Source organism: Gavialis gangeticus, unplaced genomic scaffold (genome assembly GCF_001723915.1).
Source record: "Gavialis gangeticus isolate Ggan-Ray unplaced genomic scaffold, GavGan_comp1, whole genome shotgun sequence".
Classification (NCBI taxonomy): domain Eukaryota; kingdom Metazoa; phylum Chordata; order Crocodylia; family Gavialidae; genus Gavialis; species Gavialis gangeticus.
In genome coordinates this window covers 64,327,011-64,354,787 of record NW_017728994.1, presented here as the reverse complement: position 1 = coordinate 64,354,787, position 27,777 = coordinate 64,327,011, and the positions used below count along the sequence as shown (strand labels likewise).

At 39.6% G+C, this 27,777-nt stretch overlaps 1 protein-coding gene across 8 annotated transcripts in view; it reads left to right on the top strand.

Moving 5' to 3' along the window:
• FGFR2 (fibroblast growth factor receptor 2) overlaps nucleotides 1-27,479 on the top strand; it is a 109,876-nt gene extending 82,397 nt beyond the window's left edge. For 5 of the 8 annotated variants that reach the window (XM_019502929.1, XM_019502928.1, XM_019502925.1 and 2 more), the window contains 10 exons: nucleotides 6,829-6,980; nucleotides 10,293-10,414; nucleotides 11,105-11,215; nucleotides 12,440-12,630; nucleotides 16,515-16,637; nucleotides 17,997-18,067; nucleotides 19,746-19,883; nucleotides 21,863-21,968; nucleotides 25,740-25,815; nucleotides 25,929-27,479. In XM_019502929.1, the coding sequence (XP_019358474.1) occupies nucleotides 6,829-6,980; nucleotides 10,293-10,414; nucleotides 11,105-11,215; nucleotides 12,440-12,630; nucleotides 16,515-16,637; nucleotides 17,997-18,067; nucleotides 19,746-19,883; nucleotides 21,863-21,968; nucleotides 25,740-25,815; nucleotides 25,929-26,095 (1,257 nt within the window). In that variant the 3' untranslated portion in view covers nucleotides 26,096-27,479. The other 3 variants (XM_019502931.1, XM_019502930.1, XM_019502927.1) reach the window with 1 other exon arrangement.
• Nucleotides 27,480-27,777: the final 298 nt, after the last annotated feature.

Sequence of the window (27,777 nt, the reverse complement as noted above, 5' to 3'; positions counted from 1 at the left end):
ATGTTAGTGCCCGGTACTTTAAGATCCTGTGTCTTATGACTTGCCAGTTACAGATGTATGCCATTATGACCAGACCATTTTTTTTCCAAGTAAGACTCCTAGTTTATATATTAAGACACATTTTCAATTCCCCTCAGTGTGGATGAAGGGAGTGCAGTTTATAGAGAGCTATATTTTAAATGCACATAAATTAATTTTATGAGACTGTCCAGTGATTTAGAAGCAGAGTGTTGAATCTAAAACTCATTTGTTAAAAATATTGGATGATTTAAGGCAAGACTGAGTTCATCAAATGAAGGAATATTATTGAGCAAGGTTCTGGCATCTGAATAAGTTAGGAAAACATTTCATTTTTTAAAAGGAGTGAACAATAGTCTAAGATTGGGAACAGTCTTAGTATTCCATTGTATTCCATGAAGCATTTTTTATTGTAAGAACTTAGGTCTTCACAAACACTGACACGCACAGCTCTGGACAAGATATGGCCCCGGGTAGTTTTACTTTAATATATACTTTAAAAATAAAAGTGTCTTTCTTCTCTCTATATTAATGTGTGCCTCGGCAGAAAAAGCTACCTTGTTTCGTAATGTTGTTCAGATTTGCGTTTGGTTGTTTTCGTGAGCAGCATCTGTCTTTCTGAAAGCTGTACAGCAGTTCAGTTTTGGCGTATGCCTTGAATGCTGTACAAGAAATCCTTGCTTTGACTTAACTTAGTTTGTGTTTGCTTGGGTACAGTTATTCCAATGGAAAGTGCTACCAGGGTTTCTGTCAACAGCCGATATCATTACTTACTTAATAATTATATATGTATACATGGAACTGCAAATTAACTTTTGTAGAAGGTCTTTAAGGAGATAGAAAAATGATAGGAAATCAGTGTGTGGCTGCTAAAACCTCACAGCATGAGTGCCAGAACTGACAGATCTAGGCTTCAGGATACGGTTGAAATCATAAACAAAGGAAAATACCCCTTCATAATCAATTACTGAAAATTACATGCTGTTCTGCAGCTGATTTAGCCACACTGGATCTGAAGTTTCCATTGATGATTTATGTTTTAAATGTTACGCTACTCAGGATGACTTTGCAAACAGCACATAATGCATTTTCTTTGAACTGATTAAATCCAGTGTGTTCAACCCAAAGGCCATTACTGAGTTAAAATGGTAGTTATAATAATTTGTTGATGCCCAAGAGTTGAGAGAGAGGCAGCATGGAGACTTCCTCTCCATTTTAAACTTATGTTGAAGGCCAGCCCCAGAGCCTGGACAGACCTGTGAGAGGGGAGGTGGAGTGAGAACAGTAACCATGGGGGCAGTCTCTGCCACATTATCCAGAGGAGCTGTAGGTAGAGTGTATACTGCTCTGGCCATTTTGCGGAGTCCACCCCTGTGCTACAGTGACATACTCTGCACCTCTTAACATAGGGCTATGCCTTGAACACGCAGTCCAGTCCTTAATATGCTCTAACTTCACGTGTTTCAGATCATTGCATGATTTGCAGCCCAATTTCTGAAATAAATGAGAACAGAGTTCTTCCCTCTGAATATTGGGGCACATCTAGGGCAAGTAGCCATTTCAGGGAGAAGGTTGCCCTGTGGGGATGTGGAGCAGTGCTGGAGTTAAAAAAAATGGAAATACTAACAGATCATAAAAAGTGGATTACTGTGTACTCCTTAAAAATATTTGAGTAGATTAAAGCTTCGGTAGGCTGGGAGGATTCCCATGGTTCCAAAGTGCAGTCTCATGCCCATTGAGCAAAGATCTGAGGTATGATTTATTTTTGTTACTACAAAAAAGAGAAATGGCCCTTTTACAACATGGTCTTCTCAGACCATGGGCCAGCCCAACCTCTAGTCTTTTCTAGAGCAGGGCTTTTATAGCCCTGCAGCTCCTATAACTTCTCTCATTGCTCCAGTTAATCAATCAAGAATATATTCCCTGTGAGCATAGCCCATTCCTTTCCTTGTCACTAGTACTGAGGAGTCCCTCTGGGTTTCTCTCATTGTTTGCACCTGAGCCATTACACTTTAATTACGCATAGAAGTTACAGTCAAGTGCACAATTGCTGTATGGAGTAAACCTACTAAATTATTTTAAAAGAGAAATTGGCTATTTTGACAGCCATTTAATTCTTCCATCCATATACTCTTACGGTTTTGTGGTTTATTATAAGTTAGAGAGAAAGAGAAGCAACTGATCACACATTTCTAAAGATAAAGATTTTAATGCTAAATTTACACCCTTATAAAAGTATCATCTGTGAGGACATTTCTCTGATGTGCATAAGGTATCACTGAACTAGGGGATCACACTTTCACTGGGCAGTGCCATTTGAAAACAATGGCTGGCTTGACAAAGTGAATTGGTAGATCCTTGTAAGCTTTTCTGGTAGGTCTAGAAATCACTACATTGAATATAAATGTTTTTAGATGATAAAGTGGCTACAAAAATAAGCTAAAAGACTGTTTCCCAAATCTGGGAATGGTAACACTTGTATTTCTGTGAGTTCGTCGTATTAACACATGTTGGGAGAGGACTAGAGTAATGAACTTTAGGGAGAAGGAAAGGTAGAAGGATGACAGATTAGGTAAGGAAGACATTTTAAGGCTTAAATTTTTCATGGAAAGGCATAAGAAGTAGCCACGAGAAAGCCCTGGATGTGAGAATAGAAGGAAAATTTAAAGTCCTAGGTGTGGGAGGGAATGAAAGGAGATGAGAAAAGAAAGGGTAACTAATAGATTGAGGACATGGTACTCACTACCTTTGTGTCAGGTAATGGAAATCCTGTAATGAGATTTTTGCTAAGGACTGGTTGAGGGTGGAGCAATGGGTGAGGTGCATGCTTTGAGAGAACATTCGGAGCAGCTTGAAGAAGCCTGTGTTTGAGGGTCCAAGAGGCAAATTAAGGGGATTGAAATGAAAAAACAATTAGGGCCTTCTGTAAGGGCCTTGGCAGTACGGGTGGTGGATTCTGAACATGTATAGGAAATTCAGACAGAATTCTAGTAGTGGCATCAGTGTGGGAGGATGGCAGCAATGCAGGTAATCGGGTACAAAACCTGAGGTGATAAGCTAGAGAAACATGGAATAGTGGAGTTACCATTTTGCTTGGACCAGTCTGTATGTTACTGATTATGTCCTCTGTTCCTTTTATGCAGTGCGATTTTAATGTGTGCTTGTTAAGTAGTGAAAATTAAGAAATAGATGAGTAAAACTGGAAGTCATGTTCCTGTCCTGGTTCTTGCCCAGAATCATGCAGTAAATCAGTTTAAGTCATTCAAGTTCACTTTGCCTGTTTCTGTCTGTAAAATGGGGATAATATCTGGTTCACTGCAGTGTTGTGAGAATTTTTTGTTTAATGTTTATTTGTTTCTTGGTAGAGCCCTATTGACATCTCCTGATCATAGCCCTAGTCGACAAGTTATTTATTACTCACTAGTGAACAGTGTCCCATGCATTCATATCCTCTAATAGGATAGGGACAGACATTACACATAAACTGGTTTAAGTGATCAGAAACTGGTTTAAACCCGTAACATAACAAACATTCTTTGCACATAAATGAGTTTGAAAATGGCTGAAACTGGTTTGAATACTGGTTTGAGTTGGTTTGAGCCAGCTGGTTGAATGTAGTATCAGACTTAACTGATTTGGGTCAAACTGGTTTATGCAATGTCTGTCCCAGACCCCTTGCTAATTTAAACTAAATCAGACTCCCCCAGCATCCTGGCATGCTCTCTGGGCTGGGCGGACCTCTCTGCTTCACAGCAGAGCTGGACCCTCCCCTCTCCTCCCTGGCTGCAGCTCTGGCAGAGACTGCAGGTACAGCAGAGTCTGCTGGCTTCCTTGTTCCCCCCTCCCCCTCCCCACCATCTGCTGCTTAAGCAGAGATCCCTTCCTCCTCTCTCCCACAGCACAGACCATAGCCAGCATGTGGTATGCTAGCTAATGCTGTATAAGGCAGATAGGACAGAGTCCACTAAGGGATTTTTGGAGCTAATCAACAGGTCAGCTGGTAATGTCCCTGCATTCCTTCCTTTGGGAAAAGCTGTTTAAGAAGAGCTTGGACTAAGAGGCTTTGTTTTCTGATGGGGTGCTAAATGCTGATAACAGCTGATAAATGTTGTGGGGGGACCCCTCCCTAATCACAGCATCCTGCTGGGGCCTGGTCACATCCCCCTCAGCTCAGCAGTATGGAAAGGAAGGGAGGGCTACTCTAGCACCTCCCGGCTTCTAGCCTGAGCCACTACAAGCATGTGCTGGCATTTTTTCAGTCCAGAGAGGGATGTCTGTGCAGTTACAAAGTGATTTAGTCTAGCTAGATTAGACTAACCTGCAAAGATTGAATCAATTCAGGCTCAGGCCTTTTGAATATCTGTCCCTAGCCATAATGTGTAGTAACCTCAGTGAATTGAGGGGAAGAGGTTGGGAGTCTTTGAGCAGCTGTATTCACTTGCCCAGAATATCACTGATTCACAAGCTGGACTTGACCAGTTATACTTATTTTTCTTTTGAAGATGAGCCTGCCAGTCCAGAGGAAAGTGATTTATCAATATCTTAATATTTTTAAAGCAGCCCACAGCACTTTTCTGTCCATCAGAATCTTCCTAGTTTTAGGTTTGGCCACTTCACACAGCACCCTGGGGCCACCCGTCTGCTTCGCATCATTAATTTGTGGATTTTCTCCTGAAAAAGACATTAAAAACCAAATAGAATTCCCCTTTAGGAGATCCTAACTCAGACCTAGAAATCTTTTCCCCAGTGGTTTAATCTTGTCTCATCAAAATCTGTCACGTGAGAGTATCACAGTCCGAGTCCACTTTAAAACCCCATTCTTGGAGGCTATATAATCCTTCTTGGTATTGCTGATTTATATCATAATAGTGTGAGGAGCTGCATTATTTTTAACTTATTTTCATTTAATTATTTAACTGTATATGTGAAACTAATGAGAAATGATGTTTGGCCTACTGGTACTATATGCAAATAACATTTTACACAGTCATGTGTGAATTTTGGGTTCAATAATGACTTCAGGCTCTTGTCCTCATGTGAAAAAGACTGGATCTGTTAATCTTACTTCTACATCTACTGTCTGGCTGGTGGTGGAATCAAGCCATCTCAGTGTCTCTGCACTTCCTGCCAGAAGATAGGACAACTGCTACCGCTGGTAATATTGCATAATGGCTCCATCCATCCCTGGCAACAAGAAAGGGGGTTACCATGAAGACAGTCATCCCCTGGAGAGAGATGGTGGATTCGAAGCATCTTACAACAACATGATTTAAAAACAGCAGGGGCATGCAAAGGAAATAATGTTTGGAAGGTTGCATTATTTCTTAATGTTGTGCCCAAAGCATTTTTATCATACAAATGCAAACCATGACAGTCAGTGCTGTTTTTTTGTTTAGTAGTTATCATTAAAGATTTCAAATGTTTAAACTTATGAAAACCCTTAATTCTGTATGTGTAGGCAGTAGAACTAGTTGGAACATGGAAACTTGATTTTGTTGGGAGACAGGGGGATAGGAATCAAGACTTTGAAATTGCTTCAAGTTGGAAATGTTTGAAATGGAGCCATTTTAACTTTTTCATGAATGGCCTTCAATATTTTTTCCTGACTTTTCTTTTATTTTTTATGAGAACATTGTCAAAATGTTCATTGATTGTTTTCAGTGATTGAACAAGTTTTTTCAGTATACCAGCCATGTTGATAGCAATTTGATATTTTCAAAATTAATATAGTGATAATCAAAAAAAAAAAGAGGCAAAAATTTGTCTTCAAAATGGAACATTTCATTAACATTGATGATTTTTGGTGAAAAACTTGTTTTATGCCAAAAATCCATTTTTCAGTGAGGCAAAGAAAAAGGAAGAATTTTTCCTAGTTTAATGGTAAGCTTGGAGAGCAATAGTTAAATGTTCTCAGGAAAGCTGCAAAGAATGAGTTTGAATCCTGCTCCAAACTTGTGATGAAGGCTGCTTCCAGTTGAACCAGTTGTTAAAGGACTCGTGGTCATTTGGGAAGTTCCCTTGGCTACATAGAAACTTATGTATCTTTACTAAGCTAGGCCAATGGATGCTGCCTGAACATGTTGGTGATATCCTGACCCCATTGAAATTAATAGCAAAACGTCTGTTGACTCTAGTGAGGCCTGACATTTTCCCTTTACTTGCTTTGGGTTAGGAGAATGGTATTTTTTAACTTTGTATATATATGTTGCATGGTGCCACAAGTGACCCTAGGTGGGATGTGTTATAAATACTATAATTATGTTCATCCAAAGAGGTATTGCTCTGAAACTTTCCCCACAGACTTTCTGAGTTCTGCTGAGTTCTCAAACTTCTCGTGCATAGTGAGCCCAGTTTAGGACCAAGTAATTAATTGTTCTTAAAAAATAAAAATGTGTCCCTTTATGTCCAGGGTTTTTTTGTTTTTGGTGGTGGGTTGTGGGGGTTGGTTCTTTTTTTTTAAGTTGGGGAGGCAGGGCATAACTCTGACTATATGTGTTTCAATGACATCATTTAAAGAAAGGGAGAGGAGAACTGATGTGAACTTGATTAATGGTGAGTGGTTATACACCTGTAGTTCCATCTGTGTACAACCACTCTCTTTTATTGGTAACTGAATCAGTGTTAGTACTTTATATAAAAGGGAAGAAAAATATGTCAAAAATTATACTGGCATGTTTATTGTGGTTTCAAACCACTATTTTTTTCTTAGTGCCTTTTATATCAGCTGGCTTAGTTATCGTTTACTGCCATTGTCCAACAGCTGGGCCAAGACTACATCTTCTGTTTTTGCATCTTGTATTCCAACAACAGGTATCTGCAGATTCGAGCTCCTCCATGAACTCCAACACACCTCTAGTAAGAATAACCACTCGCCTCTCCTCAACGGCAGATGCCCCAATGCTGGCAGGTGTCTCCGAGTATGAACTGCCAGAAGACCCCAAATGGGAATTCCCGAGAGATAAGTAAGTACATTTGCTTCCACTATTACCATTGAAATATATTGAAGAGTCATGACAATCCCCTGAGGAGGCTTTCTTTCCAACTGTCTACAAGGATTATTTTTGCTGTATGCTTTTTTCCTAATAGAAACAAATGAAAACACCAGGTTCCTGAATCCTTGCTAAACATCAGATGCAGTTCTTTAAAATCAAAGTTAGTACGGACACCAAATTTTATGTGTAGAATAAGTTCAAAAGTTTCAGATGTCCTGGAGGGACATTTGGATGTTTGGAATTCACCTGTAGAAAGTTTTTTAGTAAACTCCTGTAGCAAATTGGTTAGTAGTTAAGAAGCAGATTTTAATTTTGAATTAATAGGGTATATACAACATGGATCATCAATGGGTATTATCATATTATTAATAGTTAAAACAATCAGACCCACACAATTTGTCCATGAAATATTCCTAATCATCAGTGATAACTATCAAAGACCTTTTTTTTTAAATATAGGAATGTAGAGGTATCTTTTTGGTTTAAAACTGTTACAAAGCATAATTACATTTGATATATTTAGATTTATCTGTCAAAATCTATTCAGTTGAAATTAGGTTAGTGTATGTAAGAGGGGGACAGGAGGAGAGGGGTGTATTAGCAGTCCAGTTAAGGTCTCTCCGTACTTTCCCAAGTGTCAAGTCCAGTTCCTGTCTTGTGCCAAGATCACTCCCAGTCAACCCAGCTATAAATGGACAGGTTATTTAGGGAAGGTTATTCAAGGGAGTCTATAGCCAGTCACGATGGGACCAACATTACTTTCTCATGTGCTGATGTATCCAGTCCAGCTGCTGTTGGCTATAGAAACCAACATACCTTAATAATACTAGCATTATAAGCTGTGAGGCTCAGGACATTTTGATGAGCAAGATGAGTAGGAGCATAATTTAAACTATAAACGTCATCCTGAATATAAAATGTATGCATGTAAGAGATAATATTACTACAGGTGAAATTTAAGCATATATTAGAGTTAATATTAATTTAAAAAATATTGGAGGAAATGACCTAATTTAACTATGAACAGCTTTCTCTGAAAACTCAGTATTATGAACTTAGATGGAAGAGCTGTAATCATATACATTTTGACAACCGTTATGGAAATTATTTAATTATGTAGCTGAAAACCAGTGCAATACACTGTAATTGCCACCTGCAATACTCTAGTCAACAGTGAGGGCCAGTATACATAATTTTGTCAGCCCTCGCCCTTGGGGGAATACACTACACGCGGAAAATGTTAGTGTGCTAAACATTTAAAAACAACATTGAGCACAAATGTAGGTGAAGCGGGTTTCCAATGAAAGGAGGCTATTTAGAGGCAGTTTATTAGGTTGAGGGGAGCAGGCACACAATGAAAGGATTGTTACACTCGTGCTAGCAGTGCAAGACACATAAATTAACCATTTTCCAATGCAAATGTTTGGTTTCTGCCAAGATCTTAAATTCAATTGAAATTCTGGATAAATTGCAGAATGACCTCAGCGTAGCATACGCTGCCCTTCAGTCTTTGCACCTTTTCAAACTGGTATGTGCTTTAAAAACAGGCACACAGTGTGCTGTTGCATTTTTGACACTATTAAGGCAATATTTTTAAAGGGTCTCTGAAATTCCCCAGCAAAAATTCTTTCTATTATTAGCTGTGTTATGTCCAAGGAGACGGGTGGTTTTTCATACGATTTAGCATTGGTCTTATCTCCCCCTCTTGATGTGAATATTATACCCTCTTTTACCTCAGTTGGGAGTAAACGTAAACGTGTGGTCAGAGCTTTGCTCCGTATGTCTGTTCATATTGAGTGGTTGCAGCTCCCCATCCTTGTGAGCTTTTTTGGTACGTGACTTATATCTCAGTCTAGATTCTAATTTCTTTAAGTGAGCAACAGCAATGAAATCCTGGAGTGGTTTCCGTGACTGCTTCAGCAGAACCATCTGTTGAGGAATATGTTGTTCCACCTGAGTAAAGGCATCAAAATCTGGCCTTAAGCTACTTGGCCAGAATCTGGCTATTTATTATTTGTCAAGGCTGATCACTACCTTCCTGGGCTTTGTTTGATTATGCATGGGACCCCATTTTTTTCAGCTCTCATTGTTTTGAAATCTTTTTATTTATTTGTCAGCTTTGAGATTTAAGACTGTTAGTGGGCTTTGCTACCAGATAAATCTTGGCCAGACTTCATTTTGCACACGCTGGTAAAATAGGTACCGATTGTTCTTACCATGATAGCTCAGCTAGAATCAGACTTCACGTTCCCAATTCCTGCTCCCCATAAAGCCAGGATCTGGGGCTGTCCTCTGTCTCTCAGGACATCTGGGGCCACAAAAAGCATACAGCAAAGAAATAGTGTCCAGGTAGCATCTATACTAGGTAAAGGTAACACTCAATTTCTCCCCATGAAGGATCAAGATATATCGGTTGTCACATCCCCACTCTTCTCTTCACTAGTTGTTTGATTGTTGTTGTCATATTCCTGTAATCACACCTCGTCCCATGATTTTCCTTCTTTTTTTCACAAGGAGAAGGTTGTCTGACTGCCCTGGTACCCACAAGTGGGAGAAATGTGGGCTATACTTGCCTAGCACTGTCCATTGGATTATTGTCTCTGTCCTATCTATTGCCTTCAGCTGAAGAAGTCATTGGAAAGAGAGCCCTTATCCCTGCCTTGAACAGGAAATGGAGAGCAAACTTTGATTTAGATTATAATTATTTGAAAAAATATGTTAATGTCTAGATTATGGATGTGTACCACATGAACCACCTGAAATGGTTCTGCAGGTGCTGGTATCATCCTGATACACACAGATTGTGCCATTTACAAATTAAGAAGCTGAACTGAAACCACACACGTGTGCAAATAAACCCCTCCTCATCACCTTGTGCTCTGGCTGGAAAAGAAAATAACTGTATTATAGCGATGTGAAAAGTTCTGTTGTTGTTTGGTTGCATCATTTTTTTTTTTTTAGGACATTGTACTCTGTATTGTGAACCCTGCACATCTGCACATCTGACCAAATGTAGTCTGTGTTATTACAAGTATAAATGGAGTTTAAAAACTGTGTTTAGTTAACTGTTCTGCCTGTATTGGCCTCTTGCTGTACTGTCACTACACAAACATACTAGAGTGTGCATGAAAACTAGTCTGCACAAGAGTTTCATTAGTTCCATGTGATAAATGCTTCATGCTACAGCAAGTTGTTGAAAGCTTTTTATGCGGAGCTCTGGAATTTCACTGGTTCCATCCCTCTACCAGATGCTGTGTGCTAATCCCCTGTTTACACCTCTAGGCTGACGCTAGGTAAACCTCTTGGGGAAGGTTGCTTTGGGCAAGTTGTCATGGCAGAAGCAGTGGGAATCGATAAAGACAGGCCGAAAGAATCAGTTACTGTGGCGGTGAAGATGTTGAAAGGTAAGAAGATTGGAGGGGGTTGGAGATTTGGGAGGTTGTGGGGGGTGGGAGCGAGGTGGTAATTTTTATCAAGAATGTTTCTTTTGTTGCCTCTGAACTCAATAATTGTAGAGGGTCAGGGTTCACATAGTTGACCTCAGCCTTCAGCAGTTTTCAGTATAAATCAGTGCTTTTGACAGCCTATTTATCTTTAGCAATGTGTATTTACAAGCAAATCAGTGTATTGTTAGAAATTGTTTGGTTCTTGTCTCTGATATAATGAAATCCACAGTTGGTATATACTGAGGTAGCTGATCACAATTTTCCATTTCTGGATATATGCATATTACTAATTTAGTTATAAGGTTAGTTTTTAGAGAAGGCTTAGCTGTTAATGTGCTTGAGAGTCCAGAGCAGCTTATATAATTTCAAGGCAGTTTTGCCATATTCTATGGCTCCTCTTAAAATGTTACAGAAGGGAGTTGGTGGACCAGACTGTATCTGGAGAGTGGAACAGCTGCTTAATGGGTCACGTGACTTTTGTCACATGACACAAATCCTAAAAACCCACATTTATTTCTAAATGTGTGAGACTTAGATGGCATCACACCACCTGATAAATGTCTAATGGGCTCCGCTGAAGTTCTTCAAGTTGCTGACTGTATGTGGCAGTCCAGAAAACGTGAGCTGATCTTGTTGTGACTTGTGTAGATGATGCTACAGAAAAAGATCTGTCTGACCTGGTGTCAGAAATGGAGATGATGAAGATGATCGGGAAGCACAAAAATATCATCAATCTTCTTGGAGCCTGCACACAGGATGGTGAGTACATAACAGAAAGCTGCCCAGCATGCTCACTCGAACAGGCCTTGGAAAAAAAAATCTCATTTATCATCATTTTTTCAAGAATTCTTTCTTCAGGAAACAGACATGCTGTGATGGGACTTTTAGATATTTCTTCAGCTTAGCAGCAATATTTCCCCCTTCTGTATCTAATTATAAAGATGCTGTGAAGCTTTTTATGTTAAAAGGGACTGCATTGTGTGAAACCTTTTTAAACTTATTTTGGCTTTTCTAGTAGTTTTGCACACCTGTCAATCCTAAGAAACGTGTCCCTTTTAAACTTGGAATGACTAGCTTTATGATATGCATGTCTAATCGCTCTGTTAATAGAAGCTAATTATGAGCTATGAGGCTGATCAGAGCTGTGACAGGAAAATTAACATCTTTGGAAAAGCAGTTACACCTTTTCTGGGGGGTTATGTTGTTTTTGCAGTGAAAATATTTTAGGTCAGAAGTCAGAGTGGTCTGGAGAGAATAATCTTTGAGCTGTGATTTAGGTGCTTCGAAATTCTTATCCAGGGCCTCTCCGACTGATTTGCTCTGTACTGGGTCAAGTTAATTACTGCTGTCATTGCCTCAGTTCCTCATCTTTAATTTAACTCCTGATTTAATTTTAGAATGTACTAATTTAACTGGGCTCTTGTGAGGGTTAGATAATGAATGCTTGTACAGCACTACAGGAATGAAAAGCACAATAAAAAACCTTGTATTTCACTCTTAATCATGGGTTGGCAACCTGCGGCCCACAGCCCAGATCAAGCCCACCAAGGACGGCATGCAGGCTGAGCAGCTGGGATCTTGGTGGCAATTCTGGGGGAAGCAGAGCAGTCTTCTTCCTCTGCCCCAAAAAGATTTTCTGCAGCACTGCCCCAGCCTTCCCCGTCCTCTCTTGTGCCGCGTTACTGCAGCCATTGCTTCTCTTGCTGCTAAATTTGTCCCTGGTTGGAATTGGTGGCTACTGGAATCAGTGGTGTAGACGGAGTCAGCAGCAGCTGCAGTAGGACACGAGAGAGAGCAGCCCTTGGCCCAGAGCAGGGAGGACTGGGGTGGCATCAGACAGCTCAGAGCAGAGGTAGGGGCAAGCAGTGGCACAGCTTCATACCTCGCTGCCTTATTTTGCCTTGCCACAGACACCTGGTCTAAATAATTCTTTTCTTTTATATGTGTTCGAGTTCTCATCCCATGTGTTCTCTTTATCTAAAGGTCCATTGTATGTAATAGTAGAATATGCTTCTAAAGGGAATCTGCGTGAATACCTGCGAGCACGGAGACCTCCTGGAATGGAATATTCGTTCGATATTAACAGGGTGCCAGAAGAACAGATGACCTTCAAAGACTTAGTATCATGCACGTATCAGTTGGCAAGAGGCATGGAATATTTGGCTTCACAGAAAGTAGGTGTAGCTGGGCAAATACTCTGTAAAATACTTTGCTTGTTTTAAAATAAGTTGCTTCACTTTTGTTCTCCCCTGTTTGTATTGGAGAATGTGTTTACCAATAGAAAGGCCCCAATCCAGCAAGGTCCTTAACTGGGCGCTTGATAGGCTTTATTGGTCTCAGGGGGACCACTTGTGTTCAGAGTTTAAATTAGGTTCAAGTATCTTGTAAAGCAAGGGCCAAGACCAGATAATTTAAAGTAAATATTAGAGTGTATTTGCCTAAAATGAACTTTGAAGTCATAAGCACAGGTACTTGCCAGGTAAGTACTATGTTCCCTCCATTTGGGAATAATGCTACACCAGGTGTCCTATGTTTCCAATCAAAGCTATAAACCCAGCTCAAATATTGAATGTGCAATATAAATGGAGTCTGTTATCAAAATGATTTGCCTAATGATAACAAATGTTATTTAAAAATTTGTAAGGTGTTTGTGGGGAATTTGTGAATGGAGGAAACAGGAAAAGCAAATTGAATAAATTATTCGTTGAAAATGATGAGCTGAACTACCTGAAACCAGTACTTGTAAGAAAAACAAACTTACTTACTCTACCCTAGAGACCTATTTCTGGTAAAACCTTCTATAACTAGGGCCTTGGATTAAATTAGAATTAGGAAACCCATAAATGGTCCCATATAACCAGCTTTGTAAACAGACCATATTGCTAAGTTAATGAAAGAAATTCATTAAGGTGGATTGTGTTTGAGACTTATGGTGAGATTCTCAGAGGTAGTGAGCGTTTCCTGCAAGGTGCTGAGCAGATTATGGGCCCCTCGGTAGTTCACTGGGCTAGGACTGTTTTGCAACCACCAAGAAGAATGAAGCATCCAATCCTGCTGCACGCAGAGCTATTCAGTTTAATTACATGTGTGTATATTCCAGTACAAATCTGATAGCAGGTGTAGTGTCCAAATGTGTTTTTACCTGTGTATTTTAGAAAGGATAAAAGCCAAATTACAACAAGAGAGACTGGAAAGGAAGCAGGTCACCCGTGTGAAATTGACTGGCTAATGGATTAAGTGTGAATGTAGGATTAGGCAATGTACCCTGGGGCACCCATCTTGAAGAAACACTTTACTAAGGATGAGTCGTGATTTTGTAGTACAGGGTGTCCAGCCAAAAAAGGAGGCAATCACTATGAAAGGAATAATTAAAAAAGAATAAAAAATCCAAGCATCTGTACTGGCACATTCTGTGAACATGGGCGTGCCCCAGGAGCACAGACACTGGAATGCTCTTATAGCTTATTGCCAAAAAAGCACGCATCCATAGGAGAGTCATTGCATCCTTCAGCCAGTCCCCATCCAGGAGGAGCTGATCAGTGTAGTGCAGAACTGACAGAAGGTAAAGCATTACACAAGGGTGAGAGCAGAGAGAAAACAAAGGGAGTATATACTAGAACTATGCATTCTGGTTTTTCAAATATCTCACTATTTACATTTGTATTTCACTAGCTCTTTCCCCCTCAGGGAGCCATTTGTTGAGCTGAAATAATAAAAGCTGATCTTCTCACGGTATTTCCACCATCCAGGAACTAAAACACCGTGAGAAGACCAGCTCTCTTGTTGTTTCAACCCAATGAACGGCTCGCCGAGGCATTAAAAAAAAATAGCATGAAAAATGTAAATGCAAATACAAGGAACTTTTGGTCAACACCCATAGTATGCAGGCTTTATGAGTTAAATTTTCAAAAGTACCAAAGAGACGTGAGAGCACAAGTCTGGTTTTTCAGAAGGGTCTTGGAAGTCAAAGGCTCACCGACTTCAAGGCTCCTACGTGGCTTTGGTACTTTTGCAAATGGGATATTGAAAAAACATCTTCAGAAATGTCTGTTTCTGTTCCTTTGAATACTGTGTCTTCGAATTCCTAAAGCACACCACTGAAAGTGTGTCATTTTACCAAGCACAGTTTGAGAATCACTTGGATCAACTCATTAAGAACACAGAGTAAATTAGTAATGGAGAGGGCCAATCAGATTTTGCTCTCAGTGGCAGCAACGTTTGGTGGAATTTTTCACCTTGCAATGCTGATGATCCAAATTTCTGTTAGCAATAGGTGCTGGGGCTCCTGTGAGCAGAGGTCCCTGATCTGATTACCTTAGATCAATGATTCTCAACCTGGGTGCATCAGTTCGGGGGTGCCCTGAGGTCCTTTCAAGGGTGCCATGCACTGTTGGCACTGTTAGGTGTACAAACATTATTCACAAGATTAAACCCATACATTTCAAGTAGAAACCTGTAGTGCTAAAGACATTCTGCTGTGTTGTGGTCTTTCAGACTTCTTTGCAATAGAAAAGTTTCTCTCTTTTTTTTCTGCTTTCAAGAAATGAGTGAGAACCTAAGAGCTAGGGGTGCCCTGAGTCAGATGAGGGGGAGCCTTACATCTAAACAGATTGAAAACCACTAGATTGTGCAGGAAAGATGGGCAGAGTACCTTCCACTGAGCTAGAAACCTCTTAGGAGTAGTCAGGTGCAAAACTTGATTTCCAGACAGCCTCTTCTGAAGGCTGGTTTTATGTATCCACAAATGCAATTAGTGAGGTCACCTATGCTAACATAGGGGAGCGCAGAAGATAGGCAGGCCTACCTTTACCTGTAGAGGGTAAGAAATTACAGGGAACTCCCAAGGCATGCTACAGCATATAAGAGCCAGCTGATATGGTAGAATTCAGCTAATGGTTTTGTCTTGTGTGCCAGGAGGTTGCATATGCCAGCATCAAAAGCAGTCACAGAAGAATAATCCAAAATAATAGAAAAAGGGTTAAGATATGTAGCTCCAGAAGAAGTAGGACATCCTGGGGAGAAATGCAAGTGGGATATTTCTTAACATGTCTTTGATGTCACCTTCTATTACTCATGATACAGCTGCTTTAACTGAGTAGGGGTAACCATAGCAGCCAAAATTTCCTCTCCAGGCTTGGAAAAGATCAATTGCAAATTTTCGGGAGTGCCGATGTGAAGAAGAAAACAATTGAGATTGGGAGAATTTTGCAGGGGGCTTCTAGAAACCAAATGGACTGCACCAGATAGCATCCACCATTTTAGACTGATGGACAAAATAAGGACGCACCGTAAATACATGTTTACTCTCCAGACCAGTGGTTTTCAACCTGTTTTCATTTGCAGACCCCCTACACAATTGTGAATAGAGGTGCCAGACCCCTTTGAATTTTTTCTGTGGGTGTTCACATATTTTTGATTGATTATAGTCCTCTTTTGCAGACCCCTTAGACATAGTCTGTGGACTCCACAGGGTCCGTGAACTGCTCTAAACTACTGCTCTAGACCCACAGAGCATGTCACCATCAGTTCTTTACCAGATTATATTTACATTTATTTTATTCCAAACTCTTAGGTTCAAATGGTTGCATTGGTCTAGGCTGTCAGTTTGGAGCCACATAAATTTAATGTAATTTGAGGAAGCCATAATAATAAAACACTCAGTAACAAGATTTATAATAAAAATCTGGAAAACCTGTATTGGAGCAGCCTAGACGGGATGGTGAAGCAGCTTTGGTTCAGTTTGGCTAAGCAATCAAGCCTCCCTTTGCTGCAAAACTGAGCTGTAACTTTCCTAAAGATGGGCTTTTCTGAGCAATTTCTAGGTTTTAGAGCTGCTCTGAAGATCAATTCTAAAAACTGGAAATGATGAAAAAAATAGGTATTACAATCATCTCCCATGTGCCCTTTGCTTGATCATGTTATCATAATTATATGACTTTCTCACCATTTAAACTGTAGAAGAAATTAGAACTGTCACCACTTGTTAGAAATAATTTCACTTTTTAAAACTATTTATCTTCTGTTCAGTAATTTTCCCCTTCCCCTCCTCCTTTTTCAGTGCATTCATCGAGATTTAGCCGCAAGAAATGTTTTGGTAACTGAAAACAATGTAATGAAAATAGCAGACTTTGGCTTGGCCAGAGACATCAACAATATAGATTATTACAAAAAGACTACTAATGTAAGTGGATGGTTTTCTTATTGTTGGAACCAAGCGTTTCTTTAAATGGTTCATTTGAAATACTGCAATTCTAATCCTAATGGACTTGTGCCTAACTTTTAATCACAGAGAAGAAAATAGTGATCAAGGGCAAAAGTGTCTCTGTCCCCTCTTATTGAGCAATGAAGGTTATCTTTCTACATAACCTGAGAGAAGATGTGTATTATGCAATTCGCTATAAGTGATAAAACAAAGTATTACTTTTCACTGGGCTTGAGAGACAGCCCATTGAAATGGATGGAAAGATTCCCATTGATTTCAATAGGCTTTGCATCAGGCACAAGGTCTCTGAAAACGTGTAGTAAACAGTACAATGTTTCCTTTAAGGTGCCTGGCTACTGCATGTTGCTGTATATATTTCTGTCTGGACTTGTATTGCAGGCAGACTTGTGAACATAGGAGGGCAATGGCAGCAAAGTGGGGGATGGAAAGCTGTAAAACAGTTTTCATTTTCCATGTTGCTGCTGCTGTTGTCTGATCTTCAGCAAAGCAGATAGGTTCCTAATTTCCAAAAAGACTATTATTTGAGCTAATTAATATGAGACACCTTGTACCTGTTTTTTCAGAAGTCCTGAGTAACCACAATTTCATTTGAAGTGCTTTCAAAACTTCTGATTCAATTGGCTGCATCTCTGCAAAGGATTCGTTATGAAGATGTATTCCTTTAAACTGTTAATTGGTGAAAATAACTTGCACGTGAACACTCACAGGGAAACCAGGGGTTCTACAGGCACTCACATACCAGTTGCGGTGAAGGAAGTGAAACACCTTCTCAATTCAAGATCACACATTCCAGATCGCATGCAGATTTGTTGCTGGAAATGCAAAGGCTACAGGCCTATGTAGTTCCTCTGCCCACCATGCAGGGATTTGGCGTATGGGGAGCAAGTAAATCCAACAGCCCTGACCTCACTTGTTCAACTTCTCTCTCCACTGGCCTGTTTGTTAAAGATTTATTAACATACATCTGTTTATGGAGGACCCATGTGGAATGACCTTCTGCACATTAGACTACTGACCCCTCTCCTCCTCCTGCTCCCATCAGTGGACAATGTGGGAGTTAAATGGGCATGAACTTACATGCCACTTATTTGATCCCAGGATGCTAGAGAGAGGAGATCCTTGTGTTTTCTGATATCTGATAGCACAGAGGTAAACTGTGAGCTGGTGGGGGTGGTGGTTTCAGCAGACTGTTGACCTCTAGTTATTTATGTTTAAGAATAAATTAATATTTTTACAGATCCATCATGGAAGCTGCCGTGTAAATTGCTACAGTTTTTTAATGTATTGATTCTTATTTCTCCCCTTTTCTATTGCCAGGGCCGGCTGCCTGTGAAGTGGATGGCTCCAGAAGCCCTGTTTGATAGAGTTTACACGCATCAAAGTGATGTGTGAGTAACTTCATTTAATCATTTAACCTTTCTACTTCAGCCTTTTTTTTTTTAAGGGACAGCTTTGAAAATCTTCATGAATATTTTCTTCCTGCTTTTTTTTAACCTTAAACTGTCTTGTTTACTGTCTGTGTTTCACATATTCATAAAAGAGCGGGAGTCACCCTTAGAAAGTGAGGATTTTATGGTAGACTGCTAGCCAATGCTCTGTTACTAATCTGCCTGGCTTCAAAGCACATGAAAAATGGAAAATGCTAACCTCCTTCTGCCAATGCGGAAGTTTCCCCTTCTTGAACTTATTTACAGATAGACAGCTACAAAGCGTCTATCTAATTTGCTCGAACTTCCTTCACTTTTTTTAGTAGTCCTGAATTTTTTTGTTCAACATTTGTGTTAAAAATAGGCAAAGTATATATAAAACACAGTGCTTTCACTTAAAACATTTGTTTTAGTTTTAAAAGTATTGCTTTTGTCATATAGAATCCTTGCAGTAGAAAGAACTTTTAAAGCTAGAACAACCCTTTTAAGTGTGCGTTCTGAAGCTAGCTGCCATGACCTCTTGAGGTTTATTCCACTTATCAGTATTTTTCTTTTTCTGTCTAATATTCACATCCCTTATGCTGGGATTGATTGATTGATTGATTGATTGATTTATTTATTTATTGAAGACCAGAGTTCCCATTTTCCAGAGGTCCCATGCTTGGGCTATCAGAACCCATTTTTTTCCTGTCATTTTTGGAGCTCAGAACTGATTTACAATGTTCATAAATGTTGAGTTAAGAAGAGCTTTATTGAGTACTGGTAGAAATTTCGTATTTTTTTTTATGGAGATACGATGAAGGACTGGACTGTAACAAAAGTATGAAAAGTGGGAAAGGTTTTGAATGTTAATATAAGGTTAAAAAAGGAGGATATGGAGGTACAAAGATCTGGATCAGAACGCTTGAACTTTTGTGCCTTCATATCTACTTGGATTTACAGGACTGCAAGAACCATGTGAAATACATGAGGAGCTTCAGGTTTAAAGCTAATGGATAAGATTTTTTTCAATGTAACAAATGATTGTCTCAGTTTTGAAGCATCTGATTTGCCAAACTGAACCTACTTGGTTTTCCACACAAGGTTCCTTAAGAGCAAAACTTCCCTATGAAATATTTTGCTTTTTGACAAATCTACTTTTTTTTAAACGTGTCATTGAAAAATTTTGGAGCTTTTTTACTGGATGCATGTGTCATAAATAATTTTGGCAAAGGATATAATTCCTCACAAATGGCACAGATACTTGACCACTTGGGAGCTTGGAGAACACCAGACAAAGACCAGGAAGGCATTTAGGAAAGTGCTTATGTTGGTCCCTTTTCAATAAAGTCCGGTTAACTTTAAGCACATGTTGATTTCCTGTTGTGTAAATCAGACTGTGTAAAGTTAGGCTTTTGCTTATCCTGCATCTTTTTCTGAAGGGTGATAGGCTGCTTTGCTGGGTCTACCTGTTTCCCATGCTCATTATTGCTATGCTGAGGTACCCCAGTGATATTAATAGATACAAGAAAAGATCTCAGTATGAATCAGACTGGCAGAGCTGGATCCTTAACTAGCAATGCTATAGGAAGTTCCAAACAATGACTAGGGTTTCCTTAAGATGAACTTAATAATGTGCTCTTCCCTTTTTATCCCATAGTTGGTCATTTGGTGTGCTAATGTGGGAGATCTTCACTTTAGGAGGGTCACCTTATCCAGGAATTCCAGTGGAGGAACTTTTTAAGCTGCTTAAAGAAGGACATAGAATGGATAAGCCTGCCAACTGCACCAATGAACTGTAAGAACCATTATTCACTGTAAGCGGGTAGAAAAGTATCAGTACAATGTAAGCACTGTCACACAGTGAATGCTGATTTATTGTTCTCTCTCTCTCATATTATAACAATATAATTATAATGTTATTATATTATATGTAGTTGTAATACACATACACACACACACATATATAGATATAGATATATAATCTTTATATAAAGAATATCTATCTATCTATCTATGCATATGTGGGTGTGTGTGCGTATGTGTGTGTGCGTGTGTATATGTGTGTATATGTATGTGTGCGTGAGTGTGGTGTGTGTGTGTGTGTGTGTGTGCGCGTGTGTGTGTATATATGTATATGTCTGTATGTGTATATGTGTGTATATACATATGGGTGTGCGAAGTGGGCAGTATTCAATTCGGATTTGCCCTGATTTGGGGGGACAGCGATTCAACTCACTGATTTGGACCACTGTTCTGATTTAGTTCGGCCAAATCTGAAGATTTAATTCTGATTTGGAGAATCAGCGATTCAGCCATAGGCACAGCTTTAAAGTGCTTCTCAACCCAGGTGCCACAAGATCCTTTGAAGGGTCTCACAGGGTGTGAGGATATAAACAGATTAAGCGCAGTCTCAGGCTTATCCCTGCCTGGCCATTCTCTGCTCCCATTGCCCAGCCCCAGTGTAAGGATGTAAACTCTGTATTAAATAAGTTTGGGAAATGAAGTGCCACTCAATTCAGAGAAAATTATGGAGGAATTCCTTGAGTCTAAAAAGGAGCACCTTCAGTCTGAAAAGGTTGAGAAACACTGCTCTAAGAAGTCAGAGCTTTGGGGCAGTAGCCAGCACAGACTCTAAGCCAGGGCAGGCAATTATTGTGGGCAGAGGGCCGCTTACTGAGTTTTGGCAAGCCATTGAGGGCCACATGACAGGCAGCTAGGGGCAGATAAATATTAATTTTCTAAATTTTTTAGGGGTTCCACGGGCCAGATAGAATGGCTTCTCGGGTTGCATTTTGCCCACCCCTGCTTTAAGCCAGTGGTCTCTAAACATTTTTGATTGCGCACCCCTATCAGTAAAAAATTTTTGAGCACACTCCCCCAATATACATATAGTTATATAAATATAAATAGAAGTTCAAATATTTTCTTCCCGCACCCCCTGGGGTGTGTGCACCCCACTTTGGAGACCACTGCTCTAAGCTACTGCTCTGGCCCCCAGAATATTTTGCTTGAATTAAAAATATTGGATTTTAGAGTTAATGCTACATGCCTCTGCTACAGAATTTTGAATCTACAGTCACCAGTAAAGTTAATCCTATAATGTTCTATTTCTCTGTATGTGTGAGTTCTTTTATCTATAGTATATTGCACTCTTTTTCCAGATCTGTTATAGTGCAGTATAAAGTGCTTGGCTATTCGGTCAACATAGTTCTATATTATCCATAAATAGTCAATGGAGGGCAGGGGCGTGAAAGCTATACCATATTTATCAAAGAATCTCTCGTAGCCCAAATCCATAAATGTTGTGTTTATATATGACTTTCTGCTTGCATCATTTTGTGTTCAGATCAATAGATTTGCCACCTTTACTCTCTCCTGGTTAATCCCTGCAGGTGGAACGTAATAAAAGGTATTACAATTAACTTTTAGTAGAGAAGAACAAGAGTTACAGTGCACAAAGGGCAAGGAGCCAAACTTGGCAAAACACTTGTGTTTAGGTGCATTAGTGAATCAGAATCCAAATACTGTGATGTAGGTTCTTGATTTTTACTGTTGCTTGTAGTAGTACAAAAAAGAAAAAGAAAGAAATATCATACGGTTGCTAAATCTTAAGTATTGTACAGTGCCTAGCACAGTTAGGTTCTGTTCCATGACTAGGGCTCTTAGGCACTACTAGAACACACAATCAGATGATTAATAATAGTTGGGAATGAAATGACTGTCTAACTAAGATGTATGAGGTGAATTAACTCAGTGAAATGCATATTTCTGCAGCTATATGATGATGAGAGATTGCTGGCATGCAGTACCTTCACAGAGACCCACTTTTAAGCAGTTGGTAGAAGACTTGGATCGAATTCTCACTCTCACAACTAATGAGGTGTGTAAATTATTCACTCTTAAGCAGCAGATCAGAGCATATAGTTTATGAGATAGATGTAACTTATTAAATATGAAACTCAGTTCCCGTTATCTTATAATTCTATTTGTCACTTTTCCTCTGGGGTCACACACAGATAAATTGTATCCTAATGAAATGGTGGTTTTTCTGCCTGCATGCACTGATTTATGTAAAAGAACAGAGACCTATATTAAAGCATGTTCATTTACTCATCTATGTATCTCATAAGATTTTCAGCATATCAGCATCCAGGAGATGTCAGGGGTAGGTGGGAGGGGGAATATTTATATTTCAACTTTAGTTTCATGTTGGGGAGCAACCCAGAGTTCATGGTATGTTGGATTTATTATCTTAATTTGATTTTAAGCCATAGTAACTAAGACAGAAAAGAAAGCAGAGTAAACGACGAACTCTAAATTATCTGTCTGGGGGTGAATTAGGCTAACTGAAATATTTGTCTGGGAGAGAACAAAATCCCAGAGGGTTATTACCATCCACTTACTGAGACACCTTCTACTACCCCCATTCCAAAAAAGGTGTATTACTTTTTAAAAAATCATACTGATTTTTTTATTTTAAGGCCTGAAAATCTATTTCTTGTATCAAGCCATAGATTCATTCATGTATATGTAAAATTCTCTTATTGTTTAAGCATAGCTACTTCTAAGGATAATCTCAGCAGTCACAACATTACTAGCATAGATTTTTAAGAGCAAAAGAAAAAGACAAGTAGAGCAAACTCTTTTTGGCTGTAGCATTTTTCAGTGAAAAAAATGCAGGTTCGGCAACACAAACTGCTTTGTGAATCTGTGTCAATTTTGTCACATTGTTCGTGGGGGGTGCTACAAAATTGTTTTTACATTTTGAAAAGAAAAGATTTTGGCCTTTTAGATTGAAAATTAATTTTGCTTTAGAAATTTCCCTCTCTGTTGCACTTTTTCTTGGGACTCTCTCATTCACATAGATGAAGTCTTTTTCTGAATGATTTATACAAGCTTTCAGAAGTGCCAGATCTGAGGGGATCTGCTTCTACCTGAGAATATTTAGATGTTGGGATTTGACTAAGTGCTAAAAAGCACAGAGCAGGATTCTGAACTGTATTAACCAAAGAGATAGCGCATGGGTGACTGGTGCCTCCCGAGTCTGGGGGGCACCAGATCACTCATGTGGGGGGTCTCCCAGCAGCCGATTGCTGACCGAGGGAGCAGCTGATCACCGAGCCAGCAGCGGAACCAGAAGTGCGCTTCCGGCAGCACTTCCAGTCCTGTGGCTAGCACTTCCAGAGGGTGCACGGCCAATCTCAGGGGGTACATGTGCACCCCCTACTCATCGCCAATGGGATAAAAGATCTTTACACTTCCTTCTCCTCCAAATTCTGCATTGCTTCAGGAATTTAATTAGGCCTTCAGTGTAACTTTTAACAAGTCTTCAGAATTATCTTAGTTACCGAGCTCCCCACAGAGTACAGTGCTCAGGGGTGGATCTAGAAGGGGTGCAGCAATACAGTTATTCCTCTCCCCCTTTAGCTGTCGCACGTGAGTGCTCAGCATTGGCGGGGTCTGCTCAGAGCCCCTGTTTTTGCATGGCTCCAGAGACTGGGGGTAACTACTGCCCCCATTGCTTGTCTCCTTTTCCCCTGCTGCAATATTTAGCAGAGAGGGAGATGCCGTAAGGTCCATCCCCTGGGCTCTGGAGCCACATAAAAGCAGAGGCTCCAGACAGACTCTGAACTGATCAGCTGTTTGGCTCAGAGTGTGGGGAGGAGCCCATGCTGAGTAGGCAGGGAAGGAGATGCTTGCTGCGTATGCACGGCACAACCAAACCTGGGGAGGGTGAGGGCACCTACACGCCACTTGGCACATCTAGGATCTGCTCCTGACATTGTTTCCCACAGTGCAGTATGTTAGGCTCCTCTCACCACTGCCACAATCCCTCCATTAAGTCTTTCATGTCCAGAACCGGCTCCCATCACAGGCACATGCAGGGAATGGGGCCAGAGCCATGATCCGCTCCCTGCATGTCCAGAACCGGCACTCATCGCAGGCACATGCAGGTAACAGATCGCAGTTGTGCCCCAGGTCCCAGCCCTGTGTTGTCCTTGCTGCACTGTCACCACCCTGTCATCTTGACCCTGCCTGCCCATCCTGCTCATCCCATCCACCTGGCTGAGCACACCCTACCAACGGTGGTCCTGGGCCGTTCTCCATGGAGACCCCTCCCACGCTGGTGTCTCCAGCGGTAGGTATGGGGCAGACGGGCTGAAGTGCCAGGGCAGTGGAGACACTGACAGCCACAGCCGGAAGGAGCTGCCACCATAGAGGCTGCCAGGAAGCTGAGTCTGGCCATGGTGCTGCCCTCAGCCTGCCACTGTGCCACCCATCCCCTTGGACTACAGTTCCCAGCATGCCCGAGAGCCACGTGTGGGGATAGGACAGGCTGTGCTCCATGCCAGATGGCATCTCCATACCCGGGGCAGTGGGATTGGCCACACACACCCAAACCCAGGCTGTCCCCAACACCTGGGCATGGTGGGGGTAAGGGACCCACCATGGGCCACTTGGAAGGCCACATTTGGCCTGCGGTCTACATTTTGCCCATCTCTGCTCTTGTGTGTTCCAGTCACTCCTGCACCATTTGCAGGAGAAATGACCTGACCATTCTCAACCCTTAGAGCCATTGCCTTAACATAACCATATGAATCAATAGTTTCCACAGATGGTCATAAAGGTTACCTAAAAAAAAAAAAAAACCCCTGCCTGTAAGGTATGGAGCAGCCTTGGCTCCAAACTGGTGAGGTATTTTGCTATCCACTGCATTTGAAAAATACTTCAAAGCCTTTCTTGTTGCCCATACTTAAAATGATGAGCATAAAGGCTTGGTATTTTAAGAAATAATTATGATGATTGCATTTCTGATTTTAAAATATTTTAATCAAGTCATTAAAAAAAAAAATTAAGTGCTATAACATACTGACTGAGGCAGAAGACATGTCTCATCAATATGACCATAACTTGTGGTTTAGCAAAGAAGCACTTGCATTTAAATGAATACAGCTGCCTGTTAGAAGTTGAAAGAGAGAGAACATTTCAAGAGGGAAATGGCTTTATTCTCCTGCCAAAACTCTTGTTTTTAGCAAAAGTCCCTCAACCCAAAACTTGGATTAAACATATATTATTTCCTTTTTTAATGCTTGTTTGGTCATTGCTACTCTAGGATATGTACAGGCACACAAAATAGCAAAAATTATAGAGAAACCCAGGTCCATTAAGTTGTTTTCTTGATTTTTCATTTTGGTTCTTTTGGTAAGCATGTCACTGCATATTTAAATATTAATTTAATATCAGATTATATAAAACAGATACACAAACTGACCAAAGAAATATAACATTGGAAGCATCTTTTCTTCTCCAAATCATTACCATGTGCTAGAGAAAAATGGTTCTATTTAGTATAAAATTTCATTTTTATCATTGTAAGCGAAAATTCCTTGTTTGATGTGGAGAACATGTTTATTTCCACTGATGTGCTTAATGCTGATGTTGGAATTGACATTTCTTCTCTTTCTTTTTTTTTTTTCTCTCCAACCCCCCCCCCCCAAGTTTCTCTAATGATCTTTGGTTTTATCAGCTGTAAAGGAAATGGTCACTTTTGAAGATTTTTTTTTTTGGTCCATGAAACAGACTGATTGACCAATAACACATTAACCTTTATGCCATATATTTAAGAAATTCTTTCTTTCTTCTATTCCAGGAATACTTGGATCTCAGTGGACCCCTTGAACAGTATTCACCCAGTTACCCTGACACTAGGAGTTCATGTTCCTCAGGTGATGACTCTGTTTTTTCTCCTGATCCAATGCCTTATGAACCTTGTCTACCTAAGTACCAACATATAAATGGCAGTGTTAAAACATGAAAAGAAACTATTTTTATTCCATAGAGGAACAGAGAGACAAGAACGCTGACCTACCTACCACAAGAAGAAAAAGATCTTTTCTCCAGGACCCCTATGTTTCTGTTTGTACATATGATATATATAAGGGAAAAAAATACTTGGAGGAAAATAGTCAGAACTTATGTAAAGAATTATATAATTTGGAACTCTAAAATATTCTGCAAGAAGAAGAATGTTTATGGGCCATGTATAGATTCGCTTAACTGCATCAATTTTCTGGCTTGTTTTAAGCCATAATAGACTTTATTTGTACAATGGACCAGTTGGACTTAAGGCAAGCTCTGGGTCTGCCTTTCTTGTTTATTTTTGTAAAATTTGGAGAAAATATATGTTGGCACACACTTATAGAGCACAAATGCAGTATATAGGTGCTGGATGTATGTAAATATATTCAAAATATGTATAAATATATATATATATTATATTTACAATGAATTATTTTTTGTATTGATTTAAAAATGGATGCCCAATCCACCTAGCAAATTAGTCTCTTTTTTTAACAGCTATTTGCTAAATGCTGTTCTTACACAGAATTTCTTAATTTTCACCGTCCAAAGGTGGAAAATACTTTGCTTTCAGGGAAAATGGTATATCGTTAATTTATTAACTAATTGGTAATGTACAAAACAATTAATCGTTTATAGGATTGTTGTTGTTTTTGTAATTTAAATGGCATTTCTATGCAGGCAGCACAGAGAACTAGTAGATATATTGCTCAGACTTTACTAGTTGTCAGATCTTTAAAAAAAAATATTTACAGTATATAACTAATTCTGGGAATTAAACTTTTGATTTCTTTGCATTTTAAACTTCAGCGTCAGATGATTGTTCTTCTCAAAACCAAATCCTTTAACAAGAAGGTATCTTATTTTCTCTATCTTTGATAAGTAGGTCTCACTAAAGTAATAAATTTTAATAGAACTTCCAAGGCCAAAATAGCACCATTATTCTTTGAAAAAAGGAGTGCTTTTAATGAGTTTCTATAGAAAAGAAAGACATTAAGTTGTCTATAACCATAGCAGAAAGTACTGCTTTAAAAGGAGCTGAGCTTCTACACTTGAGTTGCACATGCATCAAATTAACTGGTATCGTCTTCATTGATTTTGATAATAGATTCCAGATCTTTTGGCCTAATAGCATTTTTCAGGATGGTCCTGTATTGTAACTTAAGTTTAAAGAGAAAAGTTATTATAGTGACAATTTGCCATTGGAATATTGCCATCTTTTTAAGGGATTAGTTCATGCTGGCTCCGGAATATATTTCGGAATCATTCCATAATATCAGGCATGGAGCTGGTGTCAAACAAAATGTTGCTGCATTTTTGTCAATTGTATTTAAAATAAAGTATTGTGTTTTTTACTTTCAAAACACCTACTCACACTGGTATAGCCATGCGATATGAATGCAAATTACATTGCTTTACGTATTAAAATTGGGGGGGGAAAAGTATTAAAATCTGTTAACTTTTGTACTGACAATAAAATGTTTCTACAGATATTAATGTTAACATTACAAAATAAATGTCGTGCAACTTATTTAATTTTTTAATTTTTTATGTTTTACCAAAATGGTTCTGTCCTTTAAGTGAGGGGACACTTCATTCCGGCTTCATTGTATACTGTTGACATGTTCAATCAGGAATGGGTTTTGGACCCAGTCTTGGAGTTGAGAGAAGATATGTATGGGTTGGGCTATTACAGAATTGGGGCTTAAGGTTGAAAACCTTTTGAGTATTTGAAAAGATCACAGATTAAGATCAAGCGAAACTTGGTTTAAGGTATCCTCTGTTTTATATCCCCACCAGGTTGTATATACTACACATAAGCTTTTCAA